General features: G+C 66.9%; 1 protein-coding gene across 1 annotated transcript; it reads left to right on the top strand.

The window, feature by feature from the left end:
• Positions 1–4,450: 4,450 nt before the first annotated feature.
• On the top strand, positions 4,451–7,367 carry LBHD2 (LBH domain containing 2). The gene is made up of 3 exons (XM_054567701.1): positions 4,451–4,519; positions 6,092–6,233; positions 7,270–7,367. Exons 1-3 carry the CDS (start codon positions 4,451–4,453, stop codon positions 7,365–7,367), a joined length of 309 nt encoding a protein of 102 aa, XP_054423676.1.
• The last annotated feature ends 6,383 nt before the right edge of the window (positions 7,368–13,750 follow it).

The raw sequence follows: 13,750 nt of genomic DNA on the forward strand, positions 1-13,750 counted from the left end.
CTCCCCTCTCTTTACATCCACAACAGAGGGCGTCCCACGTGACAGGCCCGGCGCCAGAGCCAGATCCGGCCTCGGGGCGCCCTGCGGCGACACCCCCACCCCCGCCCCCTGCAGGTGCACCTGTGCACGGAGCTCCAGCGCCCCATGGCCAGAGGGCGGGGGCACCGAGATTTTGACACAATATACGTTTGTACGCGATGCCTCTCTGTCTGGTCTATTTCCCTGTGTGGACCATCGTACCCTGAATTCGCCAGCCCATGAAGCCAGTTGGGAGCTCACTCATCTTGATGACCCCAGGACCCAGCACTAGAACTAGTAATAAGTGTTCACTATTATTATGTATCACTATATAAGTGGATCGTTTATGAATGAATGGACAGCAGAACGGCGAGAAGATGGCTGGCGGGCTGGCAGGCTGGCGGGCTGGCGGGCAGGACGCGGGGGGCGGGGCGGGGTTGGGGCGGACGGCTAACAGGCTTCCGTGTACCGGCAGCATCGGAATGAAACGCGGGGAGAGGAGATGACTGTGCGGCAGGAGGGCGGGCGGGCGGACGAGGATGGGTGTTAGTTGGCGGAGACGCGATGCTAGAATGTGCGAGGGCGGGAAGCAGCAGCGATGGCGTTGGGGTGGGCACAGGACGCAGAGGATGGGGAGCGCGGGGGTGGGAGGGGGGGGGGGGGTGGGCGGTGATCGCGCCTATGTAACAAGGGCAGCTGCTTCAGGGACGCTGAACGGATCAGCAGGCCCTGGGTGATCAAAGAAGGGTAGATGAGGCGGGCGCAAAGCGGATGAATTATCTGCCGTGGGTTAATCACAGGTACTGGGTGGTGGAGGGTCAATAAACCGTGAGGGGGCGGTTTGATGGATCTACCGTTGAGAATGGATGGGCAGATGACAGAGGAATGTGAGTTTACAGACAGTCAATGAGCGGGTCAGGAACGGGGGAGGAGGGGACCGCGGCCGGGGGTGCACGAGTAGAGGAACGGAAGGCCGACGAACGGACGGCCGCCGGGCGGGTGGGCGACGGGTCGTGTGCCGGGGGAGCCTAGATGGACGGTGGGTGGCGGCTACATAACACACGGATTTTGCGTCGATAGATGATGATTGCATGACTAATGGATGAAGGTTAGATGGTACATGGCTCTATCTTGGAGAAGGGATGCATGAAATATGAATGGCGGGTGTGTGGAAGGGGGAGAGCTAGATGGACGGTAAGTGCTGAGTGCTGTACGGTCCACGACTGGGTTCGTGTGCAGATGGGGAGAGGGAGGGAGGGAGGGAGGGAGGGAGCAAGTGGGCGCTGGATGGGTGCTGAACAAAGATGGGTATTGAATGAGCCGTGAGCAACGGTCGGGGGAGGAGGCCCGGCGAGTGACGAGGCGGGTGGGGAGTGGGCTGCTACGCTGGCTGGGTTAGGGTGCATGGCTGCTCCCCGCCTTCTCTGTGCTCTGTGCTGGGTGCTGGGTGCTGAGGACAATGCTTGGCACTTAGACGGCGCTCAGTATGGAATGGATAAAAAGGGACGGATGGCAGGTGATGCTTGAGTGCGGTTTGGATGAATAGTGAATTACGGCTGCATGAGGAACGGACGGATGCAGGGTGCTGTGGGGTGGACAGTGAGCGGACGGATAGGGATAAGCAGAGGGCGGGCAGTGGTGGCCGCTGGGGAGGTGGCTGGGGGGCTGTATAGCTCATACAAATATGAACGGGTGAAGGGTTATCAATGACTGACGGCGGCTGAATGTAAGCGGACGACCTGTGGCTGGTCGGATGGGTGGAGGCCGGCGGGTGGATGGTGGGTAAATCTGGATAAATAAACAGTAGACGGATGGTAGATTGACAGCTGACGACCAGACGTGCGGTGGACAGATGAAGGAGGGGGAAGCGGACGGATAGTCCTCAGATCCAGATGGGAAGCTGTTAGATGGTGAACAGTGGATGGGCAGGTGGCGGGTGGTTCGGTGGCGAGCACGTGTTGCACCGGTGGGTATTGTCACAGTGTATCCAGGCTTGGGAAACGGTGGCTGCGGGTGCAACGGCGGGTGCCTGGTGTCCGGGGAGCGGGCGGGGGCTGGAGGCGGGCCTCTAGATGGCGGCTGGCGGCCAGTGTGGGGGGAGGATGACACGGGGTGGCCCGCAGGAGAGGACAGCAGCTGGGCCCGCGGGTGCTGGATGGGGAGAGGGGGGGCTCTGTGGAGGGGGGTGGGAGGCGGGGGTGAGGTGTGCATCGGCCGGAGCGCCCACAACCGGGCGCATCAGGGGCTCCGCACCTTGGCCTCAGGTGTCAGGCCTGGGCATCCGGCTGAAGGAGATAAATCCTTCGTCAGGGGCTGTTTGGCTCCTTTTTGGGAATGAGACTGGGGATGAGGATGCGCGGAGGGGTTGGGCGTCCCCCGCGGGTGCACCTTGTCCCTCCCACGGCCTTGCCCACCCCTCCCTGACCTCTTCACTCCCGTTTGGAGAGTATCTTCGTTCCATGTGTCTGGCCCCACCCAGTCCCGCCCCCTGAATTCCAGAACCTCTGACTTGAGGCTCTGGGTCTCCAGGGGTGGCCATCCGGTTCTGGGGGGTGCGGCCTTGTCAAAGGGAGGCTGAGGCTCGTGTCCTACCTGGGTGCGGAGCCGGGAGGACGGACGCGCGGAGGGGCGTGAGTGTGAATGCGGGCCGGGCGGGGAGAGCGTGTGGGCGGAGAGCGCAGAGAGCGAGCGCGGAGTGAGGGAGGGCGAGCCGGCCAGCAGCGCACAGCCCCGCGTGGCGGCTCCTGCGCGAGCACCCAGCGCGCGCGGTGAGTGTGGGTGCGGCGCAGGGCGCCCCCTCCCCACCCGAGGCCGGGTCCGCGGCCCCGGTGCGCACCCGTGGCTCTGCCCGGCGCGAGCGGGAGGGGAGGAAGGGCGCAGGTTGGGGGCTTGGAGTCGGAGCTCCTGGGGAAAGGGAGGGCGCGGGGACCACCGCGCGAGCCCTCGGCTGCGGGACGCCAGGCTTTGGGCGCGAGCGGCGCCCCCGGGGCAGCGCACCGCCGTAACTGGCCGCGCACACCTGGGATCCGCCCGAGGTGTCGGTGGTGGGGGCCTTGGGTGGGCCGGAGCCGCGGGGCCGCGGGGAACACGCTTAGGCACTTGCTCTCTGCCTGCTCGACCCTTGGCTCCACCCAAGGCTACAGCTCTGTCACCTGTGTCTGTCATCACTCTTCTCTCCTTATCGGTGTTACCTTTCTGGGTCTGCTGCTTCTTTCTGCGCCTCTTTCTCCAGCTGTGTCGTCTCTGCTTTGTCTGTGGCCATCGGTTCCCCTGCCTCTCCTCTGTCTCTCACATCCACCTGGGTCTCCGTCCCGCTGCTCTGGGCTCCAGCCAAGGCTCTGGGGTCCTGGGGTGAGGTCCCGGTGCTGAGAGGCAGACCTGCAAGCGGTGGGCAGGGGGTGCTTTGGGACTGGGCAGAGGCGCAGCGGGAACGGCTTGGCTCGCCCGTGCCCCCCCTCTCCTCCCCTGGCTCTCAGGGGACTGAGCTGACCCCAGGTGGGTGTTGGGTGAAAGAAACCCCACAGCAGCCCCGCCCTTGCCGGGTGTCCCCAGGACGCCCTCCGCACAGCCAGCAGGGCGCCGCAGGCATTTCGCCCAGCTGGCCCCCAAGAGCCCCTCACCGCTTGCCCTCTGCCCGGCCCCCCAGCTCTCCTGCCCTTGTCTGTGGCCTTGGGTCCCTCCACAGCAGTGCCAGAGGGGGGTGGGTGTCTGCCTGCCCATGCCCGCGCCCTCCTGCCGCTGGCCTCGTGGGGGTGGACGGCCTGAGGCTGCGGGGCCTCTCTCCCGAGCTGCTGCGGTGCAGCCTCTGGTCCCGCCGGGCTCCCTCGCCCTACCCTGGGGCCTGGCCTGAGTGGGTGGGTGAGCAGGGCCAAGGCAGCCAGGGTTTCCCTTCGGCTGCAGGTTGAGGGCCCGACTCTGGGCATGTGTGGGGCATCTGCTCTGGGAGGGAGTGGGGACCTGGGCCCCTTTGCCCCTGGCTGCCTTGGACCTGTCTCCTGCTGCTCCCTGGCTCAGAAGCCCATTGGGGTGCCTCCTCCCTCCACGTTACGCACCGCCCCCCCCCCACGGCTGCCTCCTGACGCAGAACAACACCTTCCCTCCTCCCCACGGGCCTGGCTGCCTCTTGCTCAGCCCCTGGGCCTCAGATCAGCTGACCTGCCTCCGGGAAGGCTTCATGGGCCCTAAGGCGGGTCAGCCTCACCCCCACATGCCCCGCTGTCCGCAGCCCCGGGCCTGCGGTGTGGTGCCCGGCCGGCGCCCCCTGATGGTGGCTGAGGCAGGGGTTAGCAGCAACAGGCCCAGCGGGCCGGGCTGGGGTGGGGAGGTGGCTGGAGCAGCTTCCGGGAGGGCTCAGACCAGCGTCCGGCCCACGACAGACCTGTCCTCACGTCGCCTGCGTGCTGGCCTCCTGCAGCCCCACAGTGGCAGCAGCATGAACAGCCCCCGGCCCACCCTGCCAGAGCCCAGCCCAGCTGAAGAGGCCGGAGGCCGGGCAGGAAAGGTATGTGGTTGGGGCCCGGGGGTGCCAGTCCTCAACCTTGAGGGACAGGGACAGCCAGTCTCCAGTCCCGGCCTGTGACTTGGGGCGTGCCTCAGTTTACCCATCTGCATGGGGGAGGCGCTTGCTCTTACATATAGGGGTCTGAGGGAGAAAGCAATCGAAGGCCGAGCTGCCCCGGCTCACGCAGCGCCCTCTCCAGACCTCGGGGACCCCAGGGCTTGACCCTCGGGCCGTTCTCTCTGCTGGGCGAGGCGATGCCAGGATCCAGCCCTCAGCTCCAGTTTTCACGAGGGCTGGGGGTGATGCAGCTAAAAGAGGGCTCGCTACGCAGGGAGCACAGGCTAACACTCTGAGCCCTCGTTGTGGCCGCTGTGGGGGTGCAGGGCAGGAGGCACAGAGGCCAGTCCACAGCCTGGGGTTGCAGACCCAGCCTCCCTGGCAGGGAAGATGGAGAAAGGGGACCCCAGGCCTCGGAGCTCCAAGCTCTGCTGGCCTGGATCTCCCTCTGGGCAGAGGGACACCCCTGGCTGGGGGGCTGAAGGGCTTCTCTGAGGGGGCAGGAAGGAGAATGGCAGGTGGAGTGGGTTCCCGGAGGGGACGTGGACCTGCGACGCCAGCAGGAAGACCCAGGCGTCGGGGCATGGCCGGGGTTCCCGCTCTGCTGTTCCTCTGATTCCACAGCCCCATGAAACCTGTTCTCACACCGCAAGGTCCCCTGAGGCACTCGGTTAAAATGCCGATTCCTGGGCCCCACCCGGAGAGCCAGGGCGGGAGCCCAGGGGTGCGCATTTAAGCACGTGATCAGGTGGTTCTGCTGCTGAGGTTCAAGGGCAGTTTAGCAAAGTCCTGCGTGGTGTGTGCCCGCCAGCCCCAAGGCTCTCGGGCCGAGGCGGGGAGGTGGACGCGCACCGACCAGCCACCCTGCTAGGTGAGGGAGGTCGGGCGGGCGCTCCAAGAAGGACCCGCCTGAGCGGAGGCATGAGCTGGGGCCCGCAGGCCCGTCTGGGCTGCCCGGGTGCTGCCCACGGCCACTGAAGGGAGGGGCGGCCGGGCCGCAGCACGGGTGCCTGGGGCCTCGCCTCGGAAGGCCTTGAATGGGAGGCGGAGACGCGGAGGGCGCTGCGCCCCCACACACTCTTGTGGGCCCTGAACAATGAGCCCAGAGTGAGCTGCTCAGGTAGCCATGGCAACCGCTTCCCAGCTCCTCTGAGCAGGGAGGAGGCCAAGGACCCAGCAGGGGAGACCCCAAGAAGGGCTGTGCAGGGAACTGGAGGCGACTGGGGGAGCCCAGAGGCCCTGGGCTCACTCATGGAGAGGCTTCGACCTCTGCGGCCTCAGGATCCCACCTGGGAAGCGGGCCCAAGGGGCAAGCCCACTGGGCCCTGTGGTGCCCCCAGGAGAGCTGTGACCCCGAGTGCCAAGTGCCCCAGCCCCAGGGGTGGGGTGAAGCAGGGGCGCAGCCCATGGGGGCGTGTGAGGGCCCCGGCAGGCACGGGAGGGAGCGGGGAGCCCAGGGCCCCCGCACGGCCCTGACCCCCGCCCACGCCCCTGCCCCCTGCCCACACCCCGCAGGCCGCAGTGGGCGCCCGGGAGAGGGGCCCTCGGCCGGGCCAGCGGCTGCCGTCCATCGTGGTGGAGCCCAGCGAGGTGGGCGCGGTGGAGAGCGGGGAGCTGCGCTGGCCCCCGGAGGGCGCCCAGAGCCGGGGCGCTGCTGGTGAGTGCGGAGCCCGCGGACCCGGAGAGGGAGGAGTCGGAGCAGGCCTCCTGCCCGCAGGGCCCCCCCCCGCCCCCCTCCCCGCTGCTTGCCCCACCTCGGTCCGCCCTTTAGGCCTCTGCTGAGGCAGCACCTGGCCTGGCCCGACGCCACTCCCTCTCCCGCTTGCGCACGAGGCCCCTTCCCCCGCTGTTGGGCCCCGGGCCTGGCACGGAGGAGGTGAGCCTTGTCTCACCTTCGCCCTCCGGCCCCGCCTCCTCCCTCCTGCCCCCCTTGAGCGCTGTCCACCGTCCACTCTCCGCTGTCCCCCAGGACTTGGAAGGGCTGAGGGCACCCACGAAGCAGGGGGGAGGGCCGGCCCACAGCAGGCTCCTGACCTGCCCGCAGGTGCCCCGTTGAAGGTCCAGGGACTGCTGAGGCCGGACGCTCCCTGGAGGAGGCCGTGCGGGCAGGTTCGGAAGCGTCAGCAGGGAGCCAGGGCTGGGCCCAGGCAGACAGCGGGCTGGGCAGTGCGACCTCTGGAGGTCACAGGAGCGGGAGTCTGTGCCCTTGTGCCCTGCTGAGGAAATAAATTTGGCCTCCTCTGGGGTTGCTTAGCACCCTGCCTGCCCTCTCCGGCTGCTCAGATGTCACCCCCACCACCCCCTGCAGCAGCCCTCACTGGTCAGCCACGCCCTAAAGCTTGGGTCCAGAAGGGGTCTGTCCACGCCGCCCCCCACTCTGCCCCAAAGCCGCCCACCGGCTGTCAGGTTCCACTCACAATGGCAGGACAAGCTCTGGGGCAGGACTTGGGCCCTGGGTGTCCCCAGGTCTTTCCCGGACCTCCCCGTCTGCCACCCCTTCCTCTTGCATCAGGGCAGGGCCTGGTCCCTTCTGCCCCAGGACCCAGAGGTGCCCGCCCAGCACCCCACCGGCACCCGGGGGAGCTGTGGCCGCCCGTGGGGCTGCAGCCCCCCGGGCCCCCCAGCCCCGCGCGTCGCCCTGAAGCCCATTGGAAGCGCAGCCCCGCCGACACAGGGCCTCGGTGTCCCCGCAGCCCCCTCCCGGAGTCCGCCAGGAGCACCAGGGGACGCGCCAGACGATGCTGGCAGCAAGCGCACCACCTCCAAGAGCCAGGCCCTCACGGCCCAGTAGCGGGACAAGGACGTGGCCAGGCCCCGTTGTCCCTGCCAGCCCTGGATGGCTCCCGGACAGCGGAGAGGCTCTGCGCCCCAGCGTGCCCGGGCGGGGTGCACAGCCAGCAGAGCAGGCCGCCGCCCGCGGCCTTGCCGAGTGGGGCCCGGCCCACAGCCCCTGCCGCTCCTGTGCACAGTCAGAGTCTGGGTCGGGGTCGCAGCCCCCCTGGTCCCACAGTTTGAAGCAGAAATAAAGGCTTTTCCTGGCGGTGGGCACGCTTCGTGGGGTCTCGAGGGGCTGGGGACAGTTTTAGTTCTGCCAGTGGCCCTCCAGGCAAGGGTTTCGGCTTGGAGCCCACACTGACCGGGCCAGGTGCGAGGGACAGGCCACTTGGGAGCTCTGCGTGGGGTGGAGCCCAGGGCGGCTGGTGGGGCTCTCCGGGGGCCGGCCTCAGCCCAGGCTGCCCAGGCAGGACCAGCTTCCTCCGGGTCACCCCCTCCCCCACGCCCTGCTGGCTGGTCGGGTCGACATGGGGGGCAGAAGCCATGTCACTGCCTGGGCCCACTCCCCTGGTGTGCCATCCTCCCTCCCATGCTCCCAGCCCGCCCCTGTCCTCTGCAAGCCTGGCCAGCAGGCCTGAGGGCGCTCAGGGCCCGGCAGGGGCAGCGTGGCGTAAATGTTAGCTAACCAAGTGCGCAGGCCCTGGCCGGGTGGAGCAGGGCCCGGCAAGCCTGCACGGGGAGGCGGGGGACACGGGCCCCTCTGTCCTTTCCCGGAGGCCTTGCTAACCTCCAGGGTGAATCAGGCACCTTCCCAGGCCTGCCTTCCTTCTCAAAACAGCCCCCCCCCCCCAACCACCACCACTGCAGGAGAGGTGGAAGGCTGAAGTGCCAAAGTTTGCCTGGCAGCCTGGGGTTCTGCCCTAATTTTAGCCTCTTGACTCCATGGACCCCTGCACAGGCCCCCGACCTCTCGGTCTCCACGCCCTGTCCTGATCTGCATCTTGGGAGAGGCGCTTGGCTGTCCTTCAAGGTCCTTCTTGCCCTCCTTCTGCCCTTCCTGTTTGGACCCCGGAGGGGCAGGGGGTGTGGGAAAAGGAGTAGACATTTCACAGGAAGTGTCTCCAGGACTTGCTGACCCTTGGAATGTAGGGCAAGGGGCCTGAGCCAGCAGCGGCGTGGTTTCCGGCTCCTGATACGGCCCATCGGGTGGGCAGCGGAGCTGTGTACAGAGTGGCCTCCTCACCCCTCCCAGGCAGTGCCACACCCACTTAAACAAGACCTTCCCCAGGGCCCGCAGCCGATAAAAGAGGCGGATCGGAGCCCCACTGCGCCTGAGACCTGAGTGCGGAGGCGCCCACAGTGCCGCTTTGGAGCGCAGCACACGATACCCCGGCAGGTGGGGTGCAGGCGACCTAGCGTTGGAGTGTCAGGACCCGGGCGTGCCCGGTGCGCCGGGGGACGGGCGTCAGACCCAGGGAGGCAGCCCAGTGGCGGTGGGCAGAGCACCCCAGCCCACCCACCCGCTCCCCGGGAGTGCTCAGCAACCCGCAGCCCGAGCCTTCGCACGCGGCAGGGCCCCAGCCCACCCAGCGCCGCTGGCCTGAGCCTGCGCAGACGGCCCGGTAGAGCAGGGGGCGGCGTGGGGCGGGGGGCGGGGGAACAGACGCCCGGCCCGAGGTTAAGCCCCACTCCACCTCCCGCCACGGCCGGTGGGATTCCCAGAGGGGTCGCCCCATCTTTGCAGAGGCTGAGGCTCGGGCAGAGGCCCTGCGTCTGGCCCAGGCGCACAGCCGGCTTGGGCACAGGCCGGAGCCCAGGCGCCCTGCTCTCAGACCCGTCTCTGCCCAGAGCTGGCAGCACTGCCGGCGGCACCCGCCGCCTCTGGCCTCTGCACCGGGGCGGGAGGGAGCCTGGCTTCCCGGGAGCTCCGAGGACAGGCAGGCATGTGCGGGGAGGGGCCCTGTCCTGCCCTTCCCGGTCTGGGAGCCAGGTCCTCCCCTGAGGTGAACCCGTTTGGCCCCAACAGCAGCCCCATTTTACGCAGGAGGGAACAGGGGCTCTCCCGGGGTCGCGCAGCCCCGTGGGGGTGCTGGGTCCCCTCGCGATGGCGCCTCCTTTCCGTCTTCCCCGGACGCACCGGCCCGAGGCTCTTCTCAGGTGGCCAGGGGCTTTTCCAGAGGGGTTTTACTCAGGATGTTGGGGGAAACATCATGGAAGTGGAATAATAGAAACATCACAGCCTCCTGCTGGGAAGCGGGCGCAGGCCAGGGCCGACGTGAGGCGCGGCGGGACTTGAGGAGAAGCCCAGGGCAGCCCCAGACCCTGGGCAGCGCCAGCCTTTCAGGGACCTGTCTCTTGAGTGGAGGTCACCCGCCATGGGAGACCCCGGAACATGCCCTGTGCGCTGGGGAACGGGCTGAGACAGATGGAGGGGCCCCCAGCGTCCCCAGGGCCCATCCCCACGGGATGACCCTGGCCTCAGAGGCAGAAAACGGGGCTGGAGGCCTGGTCTCTCTCCAGCCAGCCGAGTGGCCGTGAGCGGGTCCCGGTGCCTCTCCAAGTCAAAGTGCCAGTGCCACACGGTGGAGAGCATCGCCCGCCGCGGGCTCCCTGCGGGAGAGAGGTGCCCCGCACCCTGCTGAACAGCCCTGGGAGGCCACCCCATGGGGACGGGTGACAGGCCCTCTGTCCCTTGGATCGTGCTCGCCCCTTCCATCTGTCGGTCTCTGACTGTCAGAGACACGTGGGATGAGCAGGCCAGCTCAGCGAGGGGGACCCGCCCGGCTGGCTGGGTGTCTTGTGGACTTGAGCTGGGCCCCGTGTGACCCCCGCTCACAGCGGGGAGCCCAGAGCTCCTGGGGCTAACAGCTCAAGTGGGAAACCAGAGGGCTTCCTAGAGGAGGCGCTGGCAGCGCTGGGCCCCGCGTGGCCCATCCGCTCGTGGCAGTGAGGAGCTGCAGCTGCCTTCCGATCTAGTGTGAGCTGGATTTTGTTCTCAGAAAGTCTCCTGTTGAAGCCCGAACCCCCAATGGCTCAGAATGTGGCTGCGTTCAGAGGCAGGGCCTCTAAGCTGCTTCAGTTAAAACGAGGCCAGGAGGGTGGGTCCCCATCCAGTAGCACTGGTGTCCTTCTAAGAAGAGGAAATGCGCATGCAGACACGCACAGGCGGGGGTCCGCGTGAGGACACAGGAAGAGGAGGGCCTCCCACAAGCCAAGGAGAGAGGCCTCGGGGAAGCCAGCCCTGCACGCAACTGGGCCTTGGACCTCCAGCCTCCAGGACCGGGAGAAGGGCAGGTCTCCGCTTCAGCTGCCCAGCCTGCGCGCTGTGTCCGGGAGCCCGCGGACCCTGCCCGCAAGCTTGTCTCTGTTCCCCTGGCGTCCTGCCCAGGCGCCCCTCCTGCTTTGTCCCCACCTAGTGGCTCCAGCCCAGGTGGGACAGGCCTGGGTCTGTCCTCCTCGGATTTTCCCTAAATTTTTTCCTAGGACGCTGGCAGCAGAATCCCCCACAACAGTGTGGGACCTGCCTCTTCTGGGAAATCTCAGTGACCCCACAAAGTCCTCTGACCTGATCCCGGGAGGAGCAGGGCTGTGCGCCCCCCTGCCTCCCCGCTCGGGCCCTCCCCGACCTTTGCTCCACGCCGACCCCAGCCCCGGGAGCCACTGCTCCTCAGCCCCGAGGGCAGCCCCGCTGGTCCGTGTGGGCGTCCCATTCTTCCAGCGACGGCACACGGCTGTTTCCTCTGCTGTCCTTCTGTGCCCACCCCTCGCCCCCGCCAGCCGGGGCCCCCGTTCCTGCCCCCCAGGCTGTCAGTGCTGGGCAGGGACTCTCAGGATGAGCTTCTCAGGCAGGCGCGGGGCCGGCACCTCTGTTCTGGAGGTGGGAGGGCGTCCTTCCAGGCACGGCAGCTGCGGGCCAAGTGGCCCCCGGGTTGGCCTGGGTCTGGCACAGGGGGGCCGGCAGTCACCGCAGTCCCGGGGCCTCGGCCTGGGTCCTGGGCAGCCAGGAATCCAAGGCCAGAGAGGTTTGCCTGTGGAATGGGAGGGGGTGGGAATGTTTCTGAAAGTGAAAGTATGGGGTCGATTGGAGGGTGGGGCCGGGGGTGGGGCCGGGGGCCCAGGCAGGCACTGGTCGCAGCTGGAAAGTCCCAGCTGTTGGTCAGTCGCTCTGGCTGCTCCGGAGGCCTCCCTGCCCGGGCCGGCTCGGAAGGCCCCACTCGGTGGCCTCTCCTGGTGGCCCTGTTCCACCAGGGCCCAGGGTCTGCCTCCTCAGCAGGTATGTTCCATGCAGGTGGAGCAGGAAGTCCAGGGGGTGCCATGCCAGTGGACAGGGACTCGAGGGACTGCAGATGATTCCAGCTCCGCTTGTGATCTTCTGGGCCACAGGCCTCGGCTCAGAGTCCAGGCCAGAGTGCCAGCTAATCCCGGTGGACCCATGCGCGCCGAAAGCAGAGAGACAGACGGGTGTGAAGACACGCATACAGGCCCGGACAGCCACAAGGACTCATGGGGAGAAACATTTGAAGGCCTTCTGAGGCACACGCGCTCTAGACCAGGCACACACCAGGAGACGCACTTAGGCCAACACACAAAAGCAGGGATATACCCACAGGCGTACAGTCCTGCTACTTTGGATTGCTTATCTGTTTTCCTTGGGCACCTGCTACGTACTAGCTCTGACTGGGGCTGGGGCTGGGGCTCAGGCTGAGGCAGGCCCGCTCCCTGCCCGGGGTGAGGGGGTCTTGGTCAAAGGGCAGATGCCCCAGGGCCCGTAGCTGTTCCCCAGGCACGGGAGAAGGTATGCCCAGGTCCAGGCCAGACCCAGAGCAGGAGGTGCGGACTGTACTCTGGGGTTCAGCCGACCAAGGAAGGCTTCTCGGAGGAAAAGCCACTTGTGCTGCGCCTTGAAGGAGCAGGCAGCTGGAGGAGCGGGGGGTGGGGGGGGCGGGGGGGGGCGGGGGGGCGGGGTGAGGTCGCTGTTGGCAGAGGGAACAGCCTGTGCAAAGGCAGGAGGAGCGGTGGGCGCTACCGAATGGTAAGAAGGGCTGAGGGAGTAGGAGGGGAAACAAGAGGGGCCTTGCGCGCCCAGCTGAGGAGTCTGCCGTGCAGCGGGCGGCAGCAGCCCCGGCTGTTTTATGTTTTATTGCTGGAGAGGCGGAGCTTTTTATTTTAGCCTTCAGCCAAGGAGATGTTTATTGATTTTTTTAAAATTTTTATCTATTTATTTTTAGAGAGGGGAAGGGGGGGAGAAAGAGGAGAGAAACATCAAGATGTGGCTGCCTCTCATGCGCCCCCAACTGGGGGCCTGGCCCGCAGCCCAGGCACATGCCCTGACCGGGAATTGAACTGGCGACCTGTTCATTTCGCAGGCCGGTGCCCAGTCCACGGAGCCACACCAGCCAGGGCAGGAAAGCTGTTTTCTAAGCAGGTGATCGCCTCACCTATGAATGACAGTTTTATCAGGCTCCTCCTGATCTTTATACCTCTTATTTATTTTCCTTGCCTTATCGCATTAACAGACAAATGTAGAATAGCATGGTGGGAACACACCTGCCTTCTTTCTCATTTTGAGGAACGGTTTCAGGGGAGGTTCATACTTTGGCAGCACCCGCCGCTCCCCCACCCCCCACCCCGCATGCTCTGAGGAGAGCTGGGCTGGCCCAGTTGGGGGACTGCGGCTGGAGGCTGGTCCTGGCTTTCCCGGGCCTTGAAGCTCAGCCAGGGCTGAGCCCCAGATGCAGAAGCCAGGGCCTCCGGACACTCAGGATGACGGAGGCAGAGAGCCTGAGAGAGACCCCTCGGTGCGGGGAGGCAAGTACGGGGCAGGGCGAAGGCAGAGTCAGCAGAGAGACCAGCCCGCAGACCCCGGTCGGGCCAGGCCGGCCGGCAGGGGCACCCCTGCAACAGACGGCTCAGTCCTCCTGCAGGCTGGCTCCGGGCTGACGGGCGGCGGCGGAGGGTCAGAGGCTCCCAGGCCAGTAAGGAAGGCCCCACCACCTCAGGGACCGTCCCAAGTGCCTGGAGCAGACTGGGATGCGGCACAGCCCCAGCACTCTGTGGACGGAGGTGTGGGCACCGGCACTCCTGGGTCCCGAAATCCAGGTCACATTTGGAGAGCAAAGACAGGCAGGCCAAGAGAGGGAGCAGCCTGCGCGGCAGCCGGGCCGCTGGACGTGCTGCGGGACTTGGGGGGCGCCCAGGAGGCTGGAGGGGTGCAGAGGAGGGAGGCCTCGCGGGGAGGCTGGAGACAGTTCGGTCCTGGACGGTGCGCTTGGGCGAGGCCCGAGGGCTGTGCGAGTCACAGGAGAGGGGCCCGGCGGGCTTGCACTCTGGGAGGGTCAGGAGTGGCTCGGGCAGCTGTGGAAGCAGGGTCACCGGAGGCTGAGGGGTCCATTGGGGCTC

This window comes from Pteronotus mesoamericanus, unplaced genomic scaffold, assembly GCF_021234165.1.
Source record: "Pteronotus mesoamericanus isolate MK-2021 breed Mesoamerican mustached bat unplaced genomic scaffold, CSHL_Meso_final contig_192, whole genome shotgun sequence".
Lineage (NCBI taxonomy): Eukaryota > Metazoa > Chordata > Mammalia > Chiroptera > Mormoopidae > Pteronotus > Pteronotus mesoamericanus.